Source organism: Orcinus orca, chromosome 6, assembly GCF_937001465.1.
Source record: "Orcinus orca chromosome 6, mOrcOrc1.1, whole genome shotgun sequence".
NCBI classification, from domain to species: Eukaryota; Metazoa; Chordata; class Mammalia; order Artiodactyla; family Delphinidae; genus Orcinus; species Orcinus orca.
The window spans coordinates 97015738-97039472 of NC_064564.1; the positions used below are offsets into that span (position 1 = coordinate 97015738).

General features: G+C 45.6%; 1 protein-coding gene across 14 annotated transcripts in view; it reads right to left on the reverse strand.

The window, feature by feature from the left end:
* PTPN3 (protein tyrosine phosphatase non-receptor type 3) overlaps window positions 1-23735 on the reverse strand; it is a 143957-nt gene that overhangs the window by 54188 nt on the left and 66034 nt on the right. For 13 of the 14 annotated variants that reach the window (XM_033427511.2, XM_033427512.2, XM_033427509.2 and 10 more), the window contains 6 exons: window positions 19382-19536; window positions 14196-14303; window positions 14070-14112; window positions 12360-12438; window positions 6727-6771; window positions 3604-3656 (listed from right to left, as the gene is read on the reverse strand). In XM_033427511.2, coding sequence (XP_033283402.1) covers window positions 3604-3656; window positions 6727-6771; window positions 12360-12438; window positions 14070-14112; window positions 14196-14303; window positions 19382-19536 — 483 coding nt within the window. Of the gene's footprint in view, window positions 1-3603; window positions 3657-6726; window positions 6772-12359; window positions 12439-14069; window positions 14113-14195; window positions 14304-19381; window positions 19537-23735 lie in introns of those variants that run through there. The other variant, XM_033427521.2, reaches the window with a different exon arrangement.

Consider the following 23735-nt stretch of genomic DNA (forward strand, 5'->3'; position numbering starts at 1 on the left):
ATCACTAGGAAGCTTTTCTACACTACCTCCCCCTGCACCCTCCTTCCCCCTCCAAGGAGAACAAAGTGCATCCTCTGTGCTCATCCTCACTGCCAGCATCAGTTGGTCCATATCTGCCTGCCCACCAGGCTGCAGGACCTTTGCAGAGAGCAGCTGTGCTCTATCTGTGCCACCTGAGGCTACTGCAGAATCCACACGTGGCAGACGCTCAGAGGCCATTATAGAACAAATATGTATTTTCAAAAACTTCATTCCTGGGGACTTCCCTGGTGGCGCAGTGGTTAAGAATCTGCCTGCAAATGCAGGGGACACGGGTTTGATCCCTCGTCTGGGAAGATCCCACATGCTGCGGAGCAACTAAGTCCGTGCGCCACAACTACTGAGCCTGCACCACAACTACTGAAGCCCACACGCCTAGAGCCCGTGCTCCGCGACAAAGAGAAGCCACCTCGATAAAAAGCCCGCGCACCTCAACGAAGAGTAGCGCCCACTCGCCACAACTGGAGAAAGCCCACGTGCAGCAACAAAAGACCCAGTGCAGCCAAAAAAAAATAAAAACAACTTCACTCTCGGGACTTCCCTGATGGCGCAGTGGTTAAGAATCCGCCTGCCAATGCAGGGGACACGGGTTCGATTCCTGGTCTGGGAAGATCCTACATGCCGCGGAGCAACTAAGCCTGCGCGCTACAACTACTGAAGCCCACGTGCCTAGAGCCCGTGCTCCGCAACAAAGAGAAGCCACCGCAATGAGAAGCCTGCACACCGCAACGAAGAGTAGCGCCCGCTCGCCGCAACTAGAGAAAGCCCACACGCAGCAATGAAGACTCAACACAGCCAAAAATAACTAATAAATAAATAAATTTATTTTAAAAAAAACCCTTCATTCTTTGACCCTCATAGACCTTGACAGGTCACCAGCAATCTTCCACCATCAAGTGCTTTCAGGTTCTTTACTCACAGATCACTTTACTTTTTATCTGGTAAGAAAATGTGCTTTGTTTTGGCTTCACTGGCTACTGGTAGGCTTGTCTTCATATCAGATGTCCCTCTGGGACAATGTGGCAAACCGTATCAGATAAAATTTAGGCTTACTCTTATTTTTCTTGTTTTTTACTTTTTGGCCACGCCCTGTGGCATGTGGGCTCTTAGTTCCCTAACCATGGATCAAACCACCGCCCCCTGCATTGGAAGCACGGCGTCTTAACCACTGGACCGCCAGGTAAGTCCCTAGGCTTAATCTTTGATCCAGCTATTTCATATCCAAGAATTAATCTTATAGAAATATATGCACAGAAGTATGGAAAAGTGTGTGTAGGTATATGTTTGAGGGTGGAGGAATAAGAAATTTCTACTTAAAACTGCTCGCCTGACAACCTACGATATTATTAGCATGATAGTCACACTAATGTTTCTACTGCAGCTAGCCTGGACTTTTTAGGTGCTCATAACTTCCTTTAGCCCCCATTCTATCAGTCCTTTGCAGAGGGAAACCTGACTATTGAAGCTTAGGAATTTTATTTGGTACTCTGAATAGTTTGTTTACAACAGGCCGTTCTTTAGACAGCTTTCTTCTGGGCACAAATTATAGCACGAGTTAAACAACACTTGCCACGAGCCAGGCATATTCTAAGAGCTTTAAGTATATTTCATCTTCACTCAAACCTATGATTAGATATTATTATCACCTCCACTTGACCGATGAAGCTGAGGCCTGAAGAGGCTCAAGGTCAGGTAGGTGTAAGTGGAAGAGACAAGACCCAGGTACTGTGGCTTCAGCCTGTGCTCTCACTGACTCAGTCAACAGCGATGGTCCACTAGAGGGTTTCTACTTATCACCTTCAGAGGTGATACTTGAACCAAGCAGTCATATTCCGAGTTGTCATAATCGCCAGCATCACCTCCATCTTACATGTGAAAAAACTGAGATTCAGAGAGGTAACACCATGTTAGAAGCAGAAGGAGAGCCAGATTTAAATGGAGTTTGCATCCAAAGCTATGTCCTTTCTAGTGTTCCTGGCCTTCAAACCTGAAGCTTTAGATGTGAGCACCAAACTTGCTCTGAGATGTAGGAAAACTCACTCTCCTCCGCTGATCAGCCCGGCAGCGATGGAGTCCACTGGGTCTAGTGACTACTAAGAATACAGCTGACTGGTGACCGTGCCATTTCCTATGTGGATGTGACATGGCCAGGCCTGTTCCAGATGTATTATAGGGAGAGGGGAACTTTCAGATCCACCCAAGCTCGTCACTGTGCCATCTCTCCTGAGTCTCCCATTGGGGAGAAGGAGATGTAGGTTATACAGGGAGATGAACACTGGGTCTTGTCTTACTAGTGAGCAGGGCCACTGCTAAAGGTCTCTCTTCTACTTCCTGGTATCATGCAGCCACCTTGCCCTTCACCCCTCCCATGTCTGTTCTTTGCTCCTGGGGAACAGGCAGGCTTAAGGCCACATCAGGAATCCCTGTCAGCATTCTCTTGCTATTTTGCCTCTTCTGAGACCAAAGCAGAGGGAGGAGTTCAGCCAGTGCCTGCCAAGACCAGTCCACCGAGCTCTCTTAACTCCCCACCATGCAGTCGGCCAAGAGGGGAACGAGCCCAGGTGGCGTGGGGCTCACAGGAAGTCTCGAGCAGCTCTGCACGAGTTCTAGGTGGTTACTGCACTGGCCTCACGCAGCTAGTTAACTATAAATTGATATTTTACCTTCCATCTGGCTATGCACCCTGTCCTCGGACACATCCGGCACCTACCACGGGGCCTCACGTGGAACATATTCTAATAATATTTTGGTGACTGAAGAAGTGGATTCTTACTTCAGCATAAACAGGCCTTGATGGAAAATTCCATCTGGACTTTCCATCCCACATGGCAGCCACTAGCCACACAGAGCTACTGAGCACTTGAAATGTGGCTAGTCCAAGTTGAGATGTGCTGAAGTGTAAAATCTGGACTGGTTTTCAAAGACTCAGTATGAAAAAAATGTAAAATATCAAAATTTTTACATATTAAAATAATATTTTAGATATATTAATACAACGTATTTCATTTTACTTTAACATGGCTACCAGAAAGCTTAAAGTTACACATGAAGCTCCCATTGTATTTCTATTGGGCACTGCTGCTCCAGGCCAATATATAAGCCGTCGCTCTACTGAAACTAAAAATAAACTTCTAGGATCCCAGCAGTGTTTCAGAGGAGCACCAAGCCAGTAGCAGGAGTGACCTCCAGCAAATTCCTGAACCTGTCCGGGTCTTAGTTTCCACACCTATAAGAAGTGACTGGTAGAAGTATCTGCCCCACCGGGATTTTGTTATAGAGTTAAATCCAATTGTGAGTGAAGGCTCTGGAAAATGTAACGTGCGATAGGTATCTTCTGTTTTCTGGGCTCCTCTGGGAGGAAACCCCACTCTCCCTAATCCAACATCCCTGAGCTGGAGGAGAGCCTAAGTCAGGTTGAAAGTGGAAATATCTGGACAGCCAGAGATATGCTGCCCAACAGGATTCCTGGGGAAGGGACTCGGTCAAACAGGATAGGCCAGTGAGTTTCTTAATATACCAGTCAGAACAAGCTGTCCATCTGCGAAATGCTCCTTTGTGACTTACACTGTACTGCATAGGATGCTAGAACCACCGCTGAGTTAAGAGGGCAGGTTAACCTGTCAGAAGAAAAACATATTAGGAAAGTCACCAGAACCCACAACAGCCCAAAACACTTATGGATTATGGGTAATACATGTCTTTTTCTTGGATTAACCATTAAAAAAAATCATGAATAATAACAAAGAATTTTAGGATACTCAATCTCAAAAAGATAAAAGCAACACACTAAAGAGTCTTTGAAATTAAAAGAGAATTTTTCCATGTTTAAAATAATATATATTAATACAAATACCAGGAGGCTAAAGGTTTAATGTTGGCCAGGGTTTGGCTGGTCAAGAAAGGTCAGGCTCATATCACTAAGAGAAAAAGTGAGAAAAGTGTACTCTTAGATCAATGGGCAGCCAGCCTTTGTCTCTTTCTGGTAAAGACGTGAGACTTCTCATAGGGCTAACTGAATTCCTGAGTTCTGCTGACTCTGATTCCTGATTACCTGCTTTCTAGAAGGATGACATCCTCTTAGAAGGGAAAAACAGAAAAGTATTCTGAATTTTAAAACTCCTGTGAGCTTTGAATTACTTAATTAGTTACAGTGACTTAAGATTCCTAAATCTATTCACCCTCCTGAAACTTCCCATCTAGAGGGAATGGTCTGCTACCCCTCAGTTTTCCTGCCATCCACTAGAAATCCATGAACCCAAGGTTGGACTTGTTTTCCTTCTTTCCTCTTAAGCTCACTGCCCTCCCAAACACCCTGTTTCAGCCAATGACGCCATCTCTGTCATAGTCCAAATCATCCTGGTTGCTCCCTTCTCTCCATTCAGCTACAGATTTCACGGTCTGCCTAGGAGCTCAGCCAGCAGATCTGGGGCAGGAATCACTGCCAGGTGGAGGAACACATGAACAGAAGCAGGAGTGAGGGCTTGCAGGGTTGGGGGGGGACCCAGATTTTAAAAGCATTCTTCCCAGCAACCTTGTGGAAAGTGGAGAAAACATGCAGTTTCCATGGCAGCCCATGAAGTTCCCAAGATATGAGTCACCCCCAGCTCTCTGACTAATCTGGTTGGCTCACCAGCGTTTCCCTTCTGGTCAGCTGTGCTGTGTGCTGGTCCTGAAGCTGCATATAAATATGAAGGTAGCCTTCCCTATCTGAGGGGCCCCATCTTTCAAGTAACCATGTGTTCTTGCTAGAACTTCTAAATGCAGATATGTCTAGGGATGCTTGCTATATATTCGATCATCTGGAGACCCAGAGAGCCCAAAGGAAGAGCAAACATCAGCATTCACTTTCCTACCAAGATGGGCTTCAATGAAATCTAAGCTGGTGTCCTTGCTACAGGAAGAGCAGGTGAATGGGATTCAGGGAAAAGCTTAGGAGAGTGGCTAAGGGGGTTCAGTCTAGACGGAAGAAACAATCCTATGAGTAAGTCAGGAAGAACAACATTTCCAAAGAATCGTGTAAATAAAAAACTAAAGAACACCATGTTCTTTGACAGATTTCTTCCTTACTCTCCAGGCTTTAGGGTCTCCATCTGTCAGACAAGATCACCTATCTCTTCAGGGAGGAGGGGATGAACAAGACCTTTCAAACCCGGGAGAAACGCTAACTAGATCCACTGAATCTGTCAAGAGATCCACGGCTACTAAGGGCTGGATGCCACCCTGACAGCCCACCACCCCCAGAGAGATGAGGGCCACCTGCAGGCCTGACAAGGATGTCAGGGATCTAAGCCAGGACGTGGCCTTCAACAGGTTTCTACTGATTCACACAAAACAAGGGGCATAAGAAAAAATGAAGACGACCAATTTCTAATACTTGGAGAGCTAGACTGGAAGCTCCCGAGGTAGGGGTAGTGGGCCCAGCCTCACTGGACCAGCACAGTCAGTGCCCATCTCGTAACACGTGCTATTTGCAAAATACGTGTGGGGAAAACAAGTCAGTGTGTAGAAAAGAAAGACACAACTAGTTCTATCACCACAGAAGGCAGCCTGGACCCAGGACAGGGGTGGGTAATTTCAACCTAGAGTTACCCTGAAATATAAGAAGGCTGCCTCAGGAAAGCCCCTCATCCTCTTCTAGCCTTTTTTATAGATTCTGTTCCTGCCAAATCCCTCCTGCTTAAAACCCTCAACAGCGCTCCTCTGCCTGGTGGATCCAAGACGCAGGTCTCTGTTTGACAGGAAGAGCCCTCTCTCTCTCTGTTCTGCTGTAGGCCCCCAGCATGTGGTCTCCAACTGGGACTGTGCGGGGGGAGGCGATGTCCTCTCTGCCCAGTGAGATTTAACTCCTCACTTCTCCACCAACCCCAACTCATCACAGCAATCCACACTCTTCACAAAGCTCACACCGGCATCTCCTTCTCCTAAAACCTATGACGGCTGTGGTCTCCACCGCCCATATTGGTCCCAATTGCTTCACGAGCTTCTGTCTCATTTCCCCAACCAGGCTGCCAGGTCCCTCATGGAAGCACAGTGGAGGCTTCTGAAGACCCTCCTCAGTAAAAGGAAAGAGGGGGTGGGGGGGATGAGAGTAAGACGTGGCTGTTGCCACCCGTTTACCTGCTGCAGTGTCTCCTGTAAGTCAAGAAAAGACTCTGGATTTGGAGAAGGTGGCTCAGGGACCACTGACTTGGAATTTCTCCTCCCTTCCTGAGCCTCTCAGATACTCTGCAGCCACAGAGACGGTCCTGATGCACAAGAAGTGCTGAAGCACGGACGGTGCTCCTGTCTTCCAGCCAAGTTCCCCAGAGAGAAAACGAGTCACCTCCGGGTACTAAGGGGCTCAGAAGGGACCTAAATTGGGCTTGATCTGCTTTCCTGCATGACGCCCATTTTACATTCGGGATCTCTCCTTCCCTCCCTTTAAAGTTTCTCAGGTCTTTACCAGAAAGATAACTGTACCTTCTGTATTAAAATTGAAACAACATGAAATGAGGTTTGTCAATCCTCAACTTCTCCCGATCCAGACCAAGCTAGAAACAGATCTCCCAAGCAGGATGCTGCTTTCAACATCCATTCTTTGTTTACATTTAATTTGTTACCAGAAATGTACGCTCATTAGATTAAACCCAGGAATTTCAGTAGTCTGGGGCGACTGACAGGAAAAGAAGAATGCGAAAGTCTCATTACCTTCCTTCACAAATATCCATCTTCAGTTGTAAGAAATACAAATGCCTATGAAATAATTGTTTTCATTAATTCACAATACTCAAAATAAGCCAAAAAAAAAAAAACTGATGAGTCAAGGACAAGACCTGCACATGTGAAAAACAAAACACACACAGACGTATTTTTGTCTCAAGTATCTGGCGCTGTTTAGTACACTGCAAAGCTACGCCCCTTCTGTAATAATGGCTCGTGAGGCTGCTTTAATCTCAATGGGTAGTGGCGGGGGGCATCTCCAGCCGGCCTCCCGCCCGCACATGCTGTCTTGGGATGGCTGAGCAAGGATGGACGGGGTGAGAGCAGCCCAAACAACCAGCTGCTGCTGCTGCCAACGAGCGCCCCCGGCCTGGACCTTCCCAGTCAAACTCGGGGTAGCTGAGAGCACCAGGACCCACGGGCAGCCCCCCGCACACCGAGGGGCTGCTGTTCTGAACATCTGCACACCTATGTTCCCTCTGTGTGAACTTACTGAGAGGTGGAGCATCTAGGAAGACACCTCCTTGGCTGGGGTGCAAACACCCAGCTGGGCTTTTTCCTGTGTCCCAGGAAGTGTGGGTGCCCGAGCAAAAGCACAGACATCAGTCATCTACCGGCTGCCAGGCCTCCCGGGTGAATCCTGCACTTGTCTGTGAGTTCCCAGCAATGTCGCTTCAAAACCCGGGACTTGATTTGTGGGCAGAACTTGGTAAGTTCTTGGCTAGTCACAGGACGCTCCACCCAGGGAGCAGGAATCACAAGGCATCAACAGTGCTGTGCAGGCCGGGAAGGGCCCTGGAGACCGTTATATTTAGGGACACAGCATACATGTGACACTTGACCTCTGGCTCCCACTCTCTGTTAAAAGCCTGGATTCACACGAGATAGACATTCCAGCATCTGGCCAAGATGACAAAAGGGAAAATTCTTGAAATCCAATACAGATGCAGCAGAAGTGTTCAGGGCCAGGAGAGAGAATTTCAGCAATTTAGACAAACCAGCCTCAATATTCCTTCTAATTTCTATGTTTAAAGGTTAAGGGCGCCAGTGTTTTGAGATATGAATATGTCACATGGTATTACAACCCTGTATTTGCACAGTTCTGGGCTGTGTGTGGTACTTCACAACTTATCGCCTCATTTCAACCTCGTAAGAACTCTGCAGTGGGTACCGCTACCTCCATTTTTTCCTGATGAGGATACGGATGCCGTATGGGTTATGTGGGGTCAGTTATGTCTTATTTCAAGCTGGACACGCATGCTATGAAAACAATCTGATTATGCTACAAATTTCTTATGCGTCTAATGACTAAAAAGCTTAGGATCCATCTCCTAACTCTGATATTACTTTGACTGTAATTATCACCAACTACTCCTACCGTGTTGAATGCCAGAGCATCGAGAGATGGTGTGACGTACATTTGCTGATTCTCTCTTATTCCAATTTGGAATCTCTATCTTTTCCACCTAGGAGAACACAATTGGTCCTTTCTAGTTTGTTCCTATATTTATCCAAGCTGAAATTCAACTGGAATTAAGTGTTCTCTCCTCCTATAATGCTACTGAGAGAAAGAAGAGAAGGAACAGAATTACAGATAATCCAGTGGTAAATCTGGACTTTCACTGACAAGCGCAGCTAAGCAGAAGGTCTTCCTTGGGATGTAAAGGAGAACGGGAACCTGGAGACCCCTGTTCATCAAACGCTACTTTGTCATATATTCAGCAACGTTTCTGAGTCAACCCCAGGACATCATACACAAAGAGATCAGAATAGTGGAATGATATCCAAACTTAGGAGACCTCCTAGGAATCCTGAGAGAGCCTGATTCTGAGACTGCCCGTATATGAAAGTCTGTTTAGAACGGTCTAAATTTATCAGAAACAGCCACTGTGGAGGCTCATAATCAAGGAGACGGTTAGCAATTAGAATAGAGGAAGTCATTTAAAAGAGATGCTTGTGTGCCTGACTTCAGAAATGTTAACGCTCATTTCTGGAGTGCACCCCAATCCATGACCTCAACTTCAGAAAAAAACAATAAACGCCTCCCTGCCTAGATCCTTAGTAAACAAACAGCAAAGAACAAACGCCACCTCTATACTCCTCCTTTGACCCTTGAGAGCGAAATTTCTTTAAAGGGGGACTTATTTTTGCATAGGCTACAGAGCTGGGGCTTAAAAAAGATACTATGTATAATACTGTACATCAACTATACCTCAAAAAAAAAAAAAAGACACTAAGTGCCAGGAATATAGGCAAAACTCTTCATTAAAGTAAAAACAAAACAAAACAATACTTTTTTGAATTAATGGTGGAAGCCTGGCCCAGCCTAAGAAGAAGATCTGGCGGTCCTGGCTATCCCCCAGCTCTGTAGGAGCCACAGGGGCGGCTGCTGCCATGACTCCTGCTGTGTTAAGAGAAATCTGTTACCCACATCCCGGAAGGCGACAGCTACACTCTACTCCACGCTGCGGGGACCACCCATCTTACCATGGGAGGTTGAGCAGTGGGGTTGAGTGTCAGTCTGGAACTAGTGACTTTTAGGAGGGACACGGACAAACCAAATTTTATCTGGAACTTAGGTAAGAACAAAATTTAGTCTATTATTTGTCTTCAGACAAAATCTGCCTCTCTGTAGTCTCCACCCACTGGCCGTAATGCTACCATGGAGCACATCTAATTCCCCCTTTCCCATGACAGCCCTTGGAAGATCTGAAAGCAGCCCTCATTTCTCCGAGCCTTCTCTCCATCCTGAGCTCCCTACCTTTCCTCAGATGTCCCTCAAATGACAGGGAGGCTCAGCAGAAAGAAGCTTTCCCGTGCAGTATGGAAGTAGCGTCCAACGACCGCGAGGGGCCCTGGAGAAGGGCTCCCGGGTTAGGCTGGTGTGAGTGATCCCTTCACTAAGGTACTCTGGCAGCCGCAACCCTAGGGCTGCAGCATCTCAGGGAGGACACAGGGCAATGAGGGACGACCACTGGTTTAGGCAGTGCAGGTCACACTTGGGGTGGGAACCCTTCAGTGGGTAATAAAATCAATTTAATGAGCCTCAAGTGACATTTTAAAAGAAGAAAATAGAAAACTTAAGAGTGCTTTGCAGTTACTATTGTTTCATGAAATGTCTGCTTCAGTAATTTACATATATCTGCGTAATGCACTACAAAGCAAAATATATTTTTTATTGTGGGGTTACGATTACAAAAAGAACACCACTGGTTAAAAACACACACACAAGATATACAGACTGCCAACAAACACATGAAAGAATGCTCAACATCATTAATCATTAGAGAAATGCAAATCAAAACTACAATGAGATATCATCTCACACCAGTCAGAATGGCCATCATCAAAAAATCTAGAAACAATAAATGCTGGAGAGGGTGTGGAGAAAAGGGAACACTGTTGCACTGCTGGTGGGAATGTGAATTGGTACAGCCACTATGGAGAACAGTATGGAGGTTCCTTAAAAAACTACAAATAGAACTACCATATGACCCAGCAATCCCACTACTGGGCATATACCTTGAGAAAACCAAAATTCAAAAAGAGTCATGTACCAAAATGTTCATTGCAGCTCTATTTACAATAGCCCGGAGATGGAAACAACCTAAGTGCCCGTCATCGGATGAATGGATAAAGAAGATGTGGCACATATATACAATGGAATATTACTCAGCCATAAAAAGAAACGAAATTGAGCTATTTGTAATGAGGTGGATAGACCTAGAGTGTGTCATACAGAGTGAAGTAAGTCAGAAAGAAAAAGACAAATACCGTATGCTAACACATATATATGGAATTTAAGAAAAAAAATGTCATGAAGAACCTAGGGGTAAAGCAGGAATAAAGACGCAGACCTCCTAGAGAACAGACTTGAGGTTATGGGGAGGGGGAAGGGTGAGCTGTGACAGGGCGAGAGAGAGTCATGGGCATATACACACTAACAAACGTAGTAAGGTAGATAGCTGGTGGGAAGCAGCCGCATGGCACAGGGATATTGGCTCGGTGCTTTGTGACAGCCTGGAGGGGTGGGATAGGGAGGGTGGGAGGGAGGGAGACGCAACAGGGAAGACATATGGGAACATATGTTTATGTATGACTGATTCACTTTGTTATAAAGCAGAAACTAACACACCATTGTAAAGCAATTATACTCCAATAAAGATGTTAAAAAAATTTTTAAAAAAATTAAAAAAAAATTAAAAAAAAATAAAAACACACACACAAATTTATATATATAGATAGATAGATAGATAGATAGATATATACAGACACACACACACACACACACACACACACACCACACACACACACACATAAAATCCATCATGACATTTTTTAAAGCATCCCTTGATGGGATCATTTCAAACATATTCTCATAGATCATGTCACCACTTTGCATCCACCGGCTTATGAGTTGACCTGTTGACTTGAGTGTCCTACACTCCCCCTTAGTCCACCAGCATGAAAAGCTGTTATGAGGAAAACTCAAGGCATCACGTGTATGTCCTGTGGTTACCCAATGAGTCATGCAGGACATCTTATACCCGCTTAAAATTTAACCTAATAGTAAACACAAGTCAAATCTCCAACGTCTTCTATTGTAGAGGGAAGAGGTGTACAAAGAAGACAAAATAGTAATAGGCTAATATTTGGCCTTTAAACACATTAAAAGTTAAAATGTGATCATGTGATTACCATTTTTTTTAAAAAAAAGGAAAAAACGAAAGAGCACTTTATGTCCAAGTTAATGTCTCCTCCTTGGTGACGGTCTCACGGCCACAATGGGCACAGGATAGGATTCAATAATCCTGAACATTCATTGCTTTTTTTTCTGGTGGAAGAGTTTCCCTCCCTAAGAAAAACAAACGTTTCAATAATAGAAGGGCTGGCTGTTGCCCTGGGGGGAGGGGAAGGAGAGGCCCAGGGGAGCTTGCAGAGTCCGTGTTCAAACAGCAACAACTTTCCTGTGCCTGCCCCTCCATTCCAAACACGGGTCCCCATCCAGAAAGCCCACGTGCCAGCTCAGCACCAGGGCCAGGACCTGCGCCAAGCCTGGAGGGGTAAACAAGGCTCACAGCCCTCTGGCCCTTATCTGTTTCACGGATTGCCTGAACCACAGATTCACGGAGGCGGAGGAAAGACACTGACCCGGCCTCCTCTCCTTTGCAGCTCCTACCAACAGGGTATCTGAGAGAAAGTTCTCAGTTCAGAGACCTCTCGTTCTCCTAAAGAGCTCAATCCTAGCCCCTCAGAGACACTGCGCTGTTTGACAGGTAGATGACTGTTTTACAAACTTCCTGGTCGCAGTAGCAGAAAATAACTGCGTTCTCTGAACACAGGTGCTCAACATGCAGGGGCAGCTGGACGGAAGGGGAAGGTAGGAGGTGGTGGATGGGAGCGTGCTGGGAACGGCACCAAATCAGGAGGCTCAAGATGAAAATGAATTCGCCGATTAAAATTTCAATACATGTACCCCCCAATTTTTACTGGGATCGTAACTGTTGGTGCAGTTATACCCAAGTGAAGTATCTGGCCACAGTGATAAATTAAAAAGTACATTTTCAGTCGTTACTCATTTTTATATACTAAATAGAAAACTTAAAAAAATATATTATTACCTGGTTTGTTCTTGCTGCAGTGTGTTGGGATCAGGTATAAAAAATCTTACTCGAAAGTGCAGGGTACAGGGGATACCTCCTACAACATTTTTCAAAAACAAATTAAATTTTCCCTTTAAAAAGTCAATGTATGTAAGCGGCTACTCTCCCATAAGTGATGCATTTTTCACTAGACCACAGCTTTTTCCATCAATAAAAGGACTAATTTCAAAAAAGGAGTGCATAAGTTAGTTAAGTGTTCAGAAATCTCCAAGTCTACAAGAAGTAAAATATTTTTGCAACATTATCATAAAATGAGGAATCATCTAATTCCTATTACACGTTTAACTTAGGGATGTGTTCAAACAATGCACTCCATTATCTGTATTAGGAACTTTAAAAATCCTTAAATCAACAGATTATACAAAACTCACAAAGAAGTTATCTCCCACATATATAATGATTTCATACTTTTCAAATGTTTTCACGTACACTCTTGAATTTGAATACCGCCGTGACTATAAGTAAGCTAGGCTGCTGTCGACTGCGCTGTGTAACAGGTTAGCCACCAGGCTTGGAGATGTGACTTGCCTTGGGTCACACAGCCAATGATAACACCAGACTTATAGCACTGAGTCTCTTGATTCTGCATTTTAAAATCATTTTTATACTGCAAAATATTTCATGCTTTTAATGCAAAGTGAATTCTAAAAATGATTAATACAGTAGCAAATATTACACAGCTAATATACTCAAATATGGCTTTCTGCAACAACGCCAAGAGTCCATTTGCTTGCAAGGATAAAATTAGCCCATTTCTTTTGCTGGATGTGGGAACAGGAGAAGATCAGATTGTGTTGCTAAGATCCCATGCTCTTCTTCACGTCAATTTCTCTCCTCTCCATCACTCAGTATATATTCACGGGCCCTTTCCAGCACTTTCTGGCTCTGTGAAACTCAAGCTTTTCCCACCCTGCCTCCCTCACTGATCTCCTCTACATTAGTTCATTATGGGCTCCACGCTCCCTTCTCAGTAGTACCCTCTGTCTTTATCTCTGGATTGTATCAAAGACTCTAATGGTGTGTGTGCACCTATGAACGTACCTGTGTACAGGTACCTGGGTACCTGTGGGTGGTTCTGTAACTCTGGGTGCATGTGAGGCCCTGCATGTCGGCCAGGTTTGGGGCATAAGGTGCATAAAGGGGAACAGAGAGCGTGATGTTGGAAAACCAGGTGAAGGGTGCAGTGAGGTGTGGTTCGAAAACCCACCTAACTGGGAATTAACCTACAGCACTGGGATACACTCACGTGTTATGTCTGTGACACTATTTACCCATGCCTTTGTTTCCTGTGAATGGAACTGTGCTGTTGAAAAGGACTCTGTGTGTGTGTGTGTGTCTTTCCCATCCTGGCTCTCACACTGGGCTGAAAAAGGCCATCCTTCTTCCCCTTTCTTTCCTATGAAACGAAATGTGGAATTCCTTTGCTCTTAGTTGTCTTCTTTCACCTTTCCCTTTCTTGCCCATATTTGGTGAGGACCCTTGGGGGCTGACCTGGAAGCATCTCTGCTAACTCAGAAGTCAGACAGGGAGAAGTCAGCTTACTCACGTCTCTTGGACCACCTGGAATCCAGGTACCAGATGTTAAGGTACGCTGAGGACTGGAGGAGAGAAATGGGCCACGATACACTAATACCTAGTGTTCAACTGACATGGGAAGGTCACACCCACCTTTTAACTGCTTCCTGATGGGTTTGCTTGCTTCAAGCCATCTCTGTTGGGTAAGAAAACATAAGATATAAAACCAAACGCAGCAGGGGTGGGGGGGGCAGCACATCTTCAAGGGAGGGTACTCACAGGAGGGTCCACTGAGTCATCACCGTGCTGCAAACCAAAATACTCCTTTTCCGTCACGCCCAAGTAGTTGTAAGCCATATCCAGGAGGACTTGACCAGTATCTTGTTTCTAGGGAAAAAGAATGTCCAGTGGGCAAAATTTTAAAACAAATTAAGAACTGGTGTTTAAAAGTCTTTATTGCAGGCAAGAAGGTGTTAAAACACGCAGAGAGATTTCATGCACACAGGTACCCTACGATAAGAAATATTAATAAGAATTTAATAAATTCCAAATTAAGAAGCCCCACGGAACATATGGAAAGCAGGGCTAAGATAAATATGATTTAAGAGAATGAGATAAATTTAATTTTCTAAGATTTCGTCCTTCCTCTTAGCTGAGATTCCCAAGTGATCATGTCTAAATTGGAAAACTCAGGTATCCCAATGACAGTAAACTCTCCGTGACCTACCCACGGATTATCCACAGCAAAATGTTAATCCTCAGGCGCCATGCAAGTATACATAGGGAGGAAAACTCTATAACAGCATGAAGGAAGACAGCTAAGAATACGCAAATGCCATTGGAAATACCCTCCAAGTGACCTGGCAAGGGACACTGGAGGATTATCTGCTTCCCTACTCCCCGGCATCCGAGGTGAGAAGCCAGCGGAGACTTTCAACCACACTTCACGTCCAGAGCAGGACTCGGACACCTTTGCCACTCAGTGTTTTCAGACCGGGCACAGTGCTGGGCGTGGGGACAGAGCCATAACACGTGTCCCTTTCCTGCCCTCCTGGAGAGGCCAGCCGTGCAAGCAGCGACCATAACCCAGTGTGTCAAGTGCCAAAGAACACTCGGGGCACAGTGAACACACACAGGACAACACAAATGGGTGACTCAACCTGGGGACAAGGGAAAGCAGTCCCTGACCTGGTTCTGGGAGGCTGACGGGGCTGAGTGCCACGCCCTCCCTCCAGGCGCAGGAGCTAAGAAAAGGCATCAAAGCGGAAGGCGCAGCACAAAGGCACAGGGGTGGGGAATCGCGAATTCTCCTTTAACAGGCAGACTTCTTGGGAATCCTTTGAACCAAACCATTTAACTTAAGGGCGATGTGAGTCAGAAAAAGACCATGTATAGAACCAGCAAAGGTAGCTTTTTTGAGCACCTGATAGCAGATGATGTACCTGAAAACAGGTCAGCATGACCAGGATGAGGAGAATTAGATAACTGTCACTCCCTCCTGCAGCCGCTTCTCTGGGACAGTCTCACTTATCTGGCCCACAGTGTGGGAACACAAGGCACCGCCTGTATCCTGAACACATCCCCCTTCCTGCCCCAGGGCCCTGGTTCCCGCTGCTTCCTCCACTTCCCAGGTCACCTCCCATCCCAGGGGAATCAGGACAGTGTGGAAAAGATGACCTGGTCCACATACTCTAAATCATGAGATATTCTCCCTCCGAATTACGAGATACTCTTGATGCAAAGAGCTATCTGCTCCCCTTGTTGAAATGATTATTTGTATGATTTTATATTATGTTTAATATGTATTATTAATAACTTGAATCTATTGGGCATCTACAAGGAGCCTGCCACGGTATTCTGCACTTTTTATATATGATCTCCGATCTTCGCAGCCATGTCACATAGCTGTCAACACCATCCCCTGTGCTGATGAGCAAACAGAGGCCTCAGGGGCTCCGTGCCCTGTGCTGTCAGCCGACGGATGGTCTGACTGCCTGACTCAGGAGGGTCTGACGCCAGAGTCTGCACGTTACCAGCACACTGCCACTCTCCCCTCTGGAGTGCATAATTCATCCATTCCAGTATCTGCACAACTCACCGGGTTCTCAAAAGGAATTGAAACAAGACACATTTTTGATAAGAACACCCCTCCCGGCCTGGCGCCTGCCCCACAAGAGGTCACCTCGGCTACATCAGGTCACTGTCCGTGACAGCCTCGCTCTGGGCGGAGCTAAGAACAGCCAACGTCCAGGTCAGCTTCCCCGAGGATGGCCGCTCCTGGTCATAAGACGACCTGGGCTGAAGGATCTGAATGCGACAGCGCAAATGACCCCCAGGAGCAGAAACATATAAAGTGACGGAGATTCGAAGTTGCAACCAGGCCCTCAAATTGAAGCTCAGTGTGAGTCAGCCTTGACCAGGCTGCTGGAAGCTTGGGGGGCAGCACAGGCAGCAGTGACAATAACAACGGCATTCGTAACTGAAGATGACTGGGTGCCCACTGAACGCCAGGCACGTGATTATCACTCTGGGCGGACGCCGTCCACATTCTCCTCTACAGGGCTCATCGCTCCTCCTCTTTAGAATACATTCTTACCTGGGATTCTCATTCCCTCTTGGCCTCCCCTTATCGCCCTGGACAGTCCTGCTTGCTCCTTATCCCCCAACCGTTGAACAGCGAACCTCATTCGTATCTTCTCTCTATTCACTTCTCAAGTGATCGGGAAGTACCACATCTACCCTGGTAAGACCCACATATGTATCCCAGCCTAAACCCTTCCCTTAAACTCCTCTTTTGTATACCTAGTGCCATTTCTACGCAGACGAGTAACAGGCACCTCAAACTCACCACGTCCGAAACAGAACCAGTTATTTCTGCCCCCAAACCTGCTTGTCTTGCAGGCTTTCCCATTTCTACAAATTGCAGCTCCATCTTACCCACTGCTCAGGCCAAAAACCTTGGGAGTCACCTTGAGGCCTCTTTCACATCCCAAATCCCACTGGTTCCACCTTTAAAGTATTTCCAGACTTGGTTTACTCTTAGCCGCATTAACGGCCCTGTCCAATCGTCATGGTCTCTCCCACAGACTAACAGTCTCAGCCCTTGCCCCACCCCCTCCCCCAGTTTAATGTCGACTGAGCATCCAGAGTGATACTTGAGTCAGATCACGTCAGGTCTCTGCCTAAACTCACCAATGCAGAACAGAGCCAGTGCTCAGAATGACCTGCAAGGCTCTACACAATCCCCCTATCCCCCTCAAGAGGAGAAAGGTACGGTAAAAAAGTAACAAAACAGGGCTTCCCTGGTGGCGCAGTGGTTGAGAGTCCGCCTGCCGCCGATGCAGGTGGGGACGCGGGTTCATGCCCCGGTCTGGGAAGATCCCACGTGCCGCGGAGCGGCTGGGCCCGTGAGCCATGGCTGCTGGGCCTGCGTGTCCGGAGCCTGTGCTCCGCAACGGGAGAGGCCACAGCAGTGAGAGGCCCGCGTACCGCAAAAAACAAACAAACAAACGAACAAAAAAAACACCTATTTTATTACCAAAAAAGTTGGGTTTTTTCTCCAGACTTAAGTGGAAAAGAGGAAAAAATTAACTATTTGCACCAAACTGTTCTGCTGTGACATAGGAAAATGACCAAGTACAGTGTTATATTCCATCCTTTTTATCGGTGTTTTTTCTGTCTGTACCATCTGCTGTGTTCATTTCTCCAAACTCATGTCCACCTTGATGTGGGAGTAGGGGATAATCTTGTCGAAAGGCACATTGGTGCATGTGTGTCTGCTAGCTCACTTGTCCTTCACAATATTTTACAATATTAAAGAAAATCTCTTGAAACGGCTGTTAGGAAAAACAAAACAAAACAACCCATCACCTGTTAACTCTCTGACCTCATCGCCTCCTCCCCTCCTCCTTCCTCATTACACTCCAGATGCACTGGCTTCTAGCCTGTTCTGCAACCACACTAAGGGAAGGGGACCCCACCTCAGGGCCTTTGCTCTGCCGTTTCTTCTACCTGGAACGCGCTTCCTCCTGAGAACCACACAGTTCCTCCCCTTACTTCCTTTAGGTCACCTCTGAAATGTCACTGTATGAGTGAGGTCCTCCTGAATTGCTTCTATAAAATGACAAATGACAACCCCACCCCTTGCCCTGTCCTTAACTTTCCACCTTCCTTATCCCGATTTTTCTTCTAAGTACATGATACCGCCTGACATAGTACACATTTGTTTATGGTCTGTTTCCTCCCTCTAGGATGTAAGCTTTAAAAGGGCAGGGATTTTGCTCTGTTTTGTTCACTGCTGTATTCTTTGTACCCAGAACAAAGCCTGGCATGTAGTAGGTGCTCAGTAAACATGTGCTGAATAAACATTCATGTTCTTGTCAGGAAGAAGATATATGACTGAGGAATAGCTCCAAGACAGACAACATAAATTTTAACAAAGGAGCCATGTCTGAACTAAGCTGTCAGTTTACAGCAACTGGAAGAGACCTTCGGGGCCTCTACCGAGCAGCCCCTGTGCAGCGACTTCATGCACACTGCCCTCTTCTCTTGCCTGCTCAGCCATCAACGTCCACAGTGACCTGGGGTCAGCAGGAGGCAAACTCATGGGTGGGGGAAGACCCCAGCAGGGACCACTTTTTGTCACCCTTCAAATTCTTGTGGCCTTCTAACATCCCCGAGTTGTTCTCCGGTACCCTCTCTTCTCTTTCTGACGCCTTCCATTGCACACTGAATTTTCCAGGCTGGGGCAGATGCTGGCAGCCAATCTGGGGTCGGAGGTGACCCCCTTAGAACTGGTCAGAGGATGGGAGAGACAGGCAAAGGTCACGAACGCCCAGTGGTGATTGGGGAGGGGCGAGGCAGCAGGGACGGCTACTGGTTAGGCATCTTACTGCTGACGTAGGACTGGAGACCCCGTTTCTAGCCCTGCCTCTGCTTGAGGTGGGACAAGCCAGGCCCTCCCTGAGCCCTGCCATCTGGGAGGCTAACCATCTCACTACCCTCCAGAAAGGACCCACCATTTACCATTTGCACATTTAATGAGTACCTGCTGTGAGGCAGGTACAGGGGAAACGACACTATTGCCATTCTCCAGGAGCTCACGGTTTAAAGAGTGACATATAACCTGATAATTACAAGTACTATTCATGCAATGTGACAGGGGCCCTAATAAAGCACACACAGGGCACCATTATTGGAGAATCAGCCCAGGAAGTCAAAGACGTCACAGAAGCAGTAACATCTAAGACTCACACAGTTCACAAAGAAGAGGGGGGAAGACACGCCTGGTAGAGGTAAGAATATGGACACAGTTTTTAAGGATATTTCTAGTTCAATCTCAACATACAAGATCTGAGACCTCAAGCTTTTAATTTAAAATAATTTCTCTTCATTTTATAAACCAACAGATGAAAAGTATTTCTTAGGGGCATTAATTCAGAAAAAATTAAATTTGGAGAACTCACGTTAACTTTAAAGGTCTGTACCAAGCCATCTAGAAAGCAGACGCTGCAGATGACTTCGGCTCGAGTTTTCTCTTTGGGTAATTCTGAGGTGCGTATGTTATTAATTCTTCCACCGAACGCACGTAACCGGGAGGTCATAACTATCGTTGAATAACCTGTAACAGAAGACACACCTGGTTAGCTCTGATGTGCAAATTACCAGTTCCATGTGAACATACCTCCCATTCCATCCATCCCTCACCTGTCTGCCTTGACCCTCACAAAACTGTCTGAAGAGCTCAGATAAACGAGAGCCAGATAATGGACCATGTTTCCATCTGAGTTTCGACTTCTAAGCAGCTTTAAACAATATTTATTGCTCAATTATAACACGTTCAGAGAATTATATGGCTTATTTGTGTCTGATTATCTCCCTGGTCTAAATCTTCTAAATTTATATTTCCCAGGTTTTAAATTTGTTAATGTTTTACAACTATATATATTTGTGTATTACACCTCTAAGGTTTTACAGAACTAAATGTGATGCATAAATGATTTAAAATATGAAGATATTTATTGATCAATTAGACTACATTAAGAACATCTATTCATTAAAAGACTATTTAAAAAAAAAAGACCCACAGAGATGTCTGTAATATATAACTACAAAGAATATATACAAATCAAAAAGAGAAAAAACAAACAACTAGGTAGAAAACGGGAACATTAGCTGTCAAAGGAATGCAAACTGAAACCTCAAAGCAACAGAACCACACCCCCACCAGAATGGCTGTGATGAAATCCAACAAAACCGAGGGTTGGCCATGATGTGGAGTAACTGGAACTCTCAGGCACTGCTAGTGAGGATGTAAATTAGTGCAGCTACTTTGGAAAACTGTTTGGCAGTATCTACGAGAGCTGAACATATGCACATTCTGTGAAATAATTCCACTCTTAGGCATATTCCCAACAGAAAAGTATACATTTATCCATTAGAAGACATGCATAAGAATTTTCATAACAGCTCCAAATTGTAAAAGACCCAACAGAACGAATAAACTGTGTTGGAGTCCCACCATGCATGACTACACAGCAAAGGAAATAAATGAGCTACTGTGACACACAACACGAATTCCTCTAGCGTTGTGTTGAGCAAAAGTGTCCAAGACTCAATAGATGACCTGTATAGCGTGATTCCATCTACATAAAGTTCAGAATAGGCAAAACTAATCAACAGAAGACAGGACAGCAGTTACCTCTGCATGTAGTGACTGGGAGGTGTCCAGGGGTCTTCTGGGATGCTTATAATTCCATCTCTTAATTGGGGTGCTAATAACACTGGTGTACTCACTTTGTGAAAATCCACCAAGCTCTATCCTTATGATTTGTGCTCTTCTTTTGTATGTATATTTCAACAAAGCTTACTTTAAAAATACATGAACGGAGAGGGAATTAGAGAGCAGTTTAAAAATCTGAGCATGGTATATTAGGGAACAGTAATGAAAGCGGTTTTATCAATGAACGCAATTGTGAAGTGTTAGACTAACAGACTAAAGCGGTATGCAACCGAGCACATGGTCACTTCGTGCCGGCGGGAGGGACAAGGGTCCAGGCCAGCTCCTCAGCTTAGGAATGGAGGTGTCAATCTGACAAGATTGGGTGGAAGAGCAGATAAAGATGAAGGACTTAAGAGCAATTTAATGTTCTTTTAAAAATTAATTCTCTGTCAACTTTCTATGATGAGCCGGGCCTTTGCACATGCTGTTCCTTCTGCCTGGGAAGCTCTTTCTGCTTTTCTTCACCTGAGAACTCCTACTCAGGCCTCAGTGCTTGGCACAAGGATCACCTCCTCAGAGAAGCCTTCCCTGGCGTCCCTAACGACTCATACATTTGTTATAGGCTCTCTACAGTGCTCATTATAATTTCACATTTATAACTGATGATGTATTTAATATCTGCTTCTGCGGCTAGAAGCTGAGCTTCACGAGGGCAGGAACTGGGTCTGGGTTTGCTCACTGCATCTCCAATACCTAGCTCTGGTAGGCAGTCAGTAAATATCTGAATGAGTCAATGAATAAAATGAAATATGAAGCCAAGACTGATAGTCTGGAAAAAAATAGTACAACCTGATAGACAAACTTGGGTTGGTGGGAACAGGCAGGACAAAAGGATGGGATGAGAGTGGAGGCTTCAATTAGAACACAGAGTGGTGGTGTCCCATAGACCAATGCCCCTCACACTGTAACGTGCACACCGATCACTCGGGGATCTTGTTAAGATGCAACCTTGAACGCAAGCAGGTCTGGGTGGGGCCTGAGAACCTGCATTTCTCGGACCCCTGGGTGACGCCGAAGCTGCTGACCCAGGGTCCACACTGTGAAGGGCAGTCACACGCAGCCAGAAAAGCAGCACCAATAGGTCAGGGCAGGGCCAGAGATCAAGATCCAGAAATCAGAAGCAAGGAAGGTATGAGGACAAAGCTGCCTAGAGGCCCGAGGAGAGACGAGCCTCAGGGAACCACAGAAGCACAGCTTAGCTGCAGGCAGTGAAAACACAGAGGGGATGAAAGCTATGTAGAAGGTACACCCAGGACAGAAGAGCACCCTTGGTCCCTAACCCTATTTCAGAAGCTCCAAGAAAACCTCCCTGCTTCTGCAGATGGGGAGAGGAAACCTCAAATATTAATAAAAAAGATTCCTGGGACTGGCAGTGGAAGGGAACTTGTTGTCACTTACAAAATTCCACCCACGCCACCACCCCCACCTTGCCCTTTCCAAGGAAAATGTCATCAGAATAGGGATGCATTTTCTGAGTAAGACCAAAAGTTATCAAAAGACAACAAATGTGTTCCATAATGCTTTAACTACACTGAATTTGAAATGTCACATTTATTCTTTAGTCCTTGTCTAAAGAATTTCGGGTGGGTTATAAAATTTTTTTTAAAGATATAATAGGACAATTTCAAGTGTGGTTCGTAGTGGGAGGTGCACATCAGAATTACCTGGAGAGCTTTCAGAAAATATGCCTGTCCCTGCCCCACCCACAGATGGTGATTCAGCATTCTGGGGTGTGGTGTAGAATGACATTCCTTTTGGGAAGCCCTCTAAGGAAGGGCCAGGCCTGCATTGGCTAGAGAAGTGGAGCGGGTTTTCAGGGAACCTCAGGGTGGTGTTTCAGCTGGTGGGACTTAGAACACAGTCAGCCCTCCATATCCAAGGGTTCCATGTCCTTGGATTCAACCAACCACGGATCAAAACTATTCAGGGAAAAAAAATCCCAGAAAGTTGGAAAAAGCAAAACTTGAATTTGCCATGAGCCTACAACTACTTACATAGCATTTATGTCATACTTACAACTATTTACTTAGCATTTACACTGCATTATAATTAATCTAGAGATGATTTAAAGTATATTAAAGTATGTGCATAGGTTATATGCAAATGCTATGCCACTATATATAAGGGACTTAAGCATCCTTAGATTTTCGTGTCCAAGGTTGGCAGGGGGGCAGGGCCTGGAACCAAGCCCCTTCAGATAACTGAGGGACAACTGTATAGGTTCCGCAAAATCTGAGCCATTCAGAGGGTATACATGCAAGACTTGGGCAGTTGCTCAGAGCCCCTAAAACTGAGAGCAAATCACATCACAACCCTGGACAGAAAAAAAACCAAGGGTGATTTCAAACAGGAGCCTCCAAATGAAAGTCACGTGGGCTGACACGGCCAAGGCAGGGCTGATTTTCACACTGCTCTCACCTGAGCAGCTCTGTGTCCAGTGCCAGCATGTGTACCCGTGGGAACTTACTAACTTAACCAGGGTTAATGGTGTTCCCAGTGAGATCCTGTAGCCATCTGCTGACAAACGCAAGTAGACCAGCAACCCAGAAGAGACCTACTTTTCCCTCCTCACATGATCTCTGATTGTTACATAAAGGGCTTGGGACCCAACAACATCATAATTTGGTTATTTCATGAAAGTTGCAGAAACGTTCTCCCCACAATTATTCCCAAAGCAAACCTGAATGAGAGCGAGCCTGACGCTGCATAACCACATAATTGAGTCATGTGGTGTTTTCCGATTGTCTTGAAATTTTATCTTAAACAATCCGGGCAGGACAATGGATGATGACTAACAAGCCCTGTTTCCTGTACCGTGGCAATTAGGGAACTTGAGGTTTCTATGGCTTCCTTTATAAGCCTCTTAATTCCAAACAAAGCTACAACCCAACCAGGAACACACTGGCCTCTCCAACCACAGATGATTTCATCTGCAGCTGATGCACTTTACAACGTGGAAGCCCAGCTGGTTCTTTGCGTTAAGAAACAAACAAACAAACACGGCAGTTACAGCTTTAGAATCTGTTTTGCACAATAAC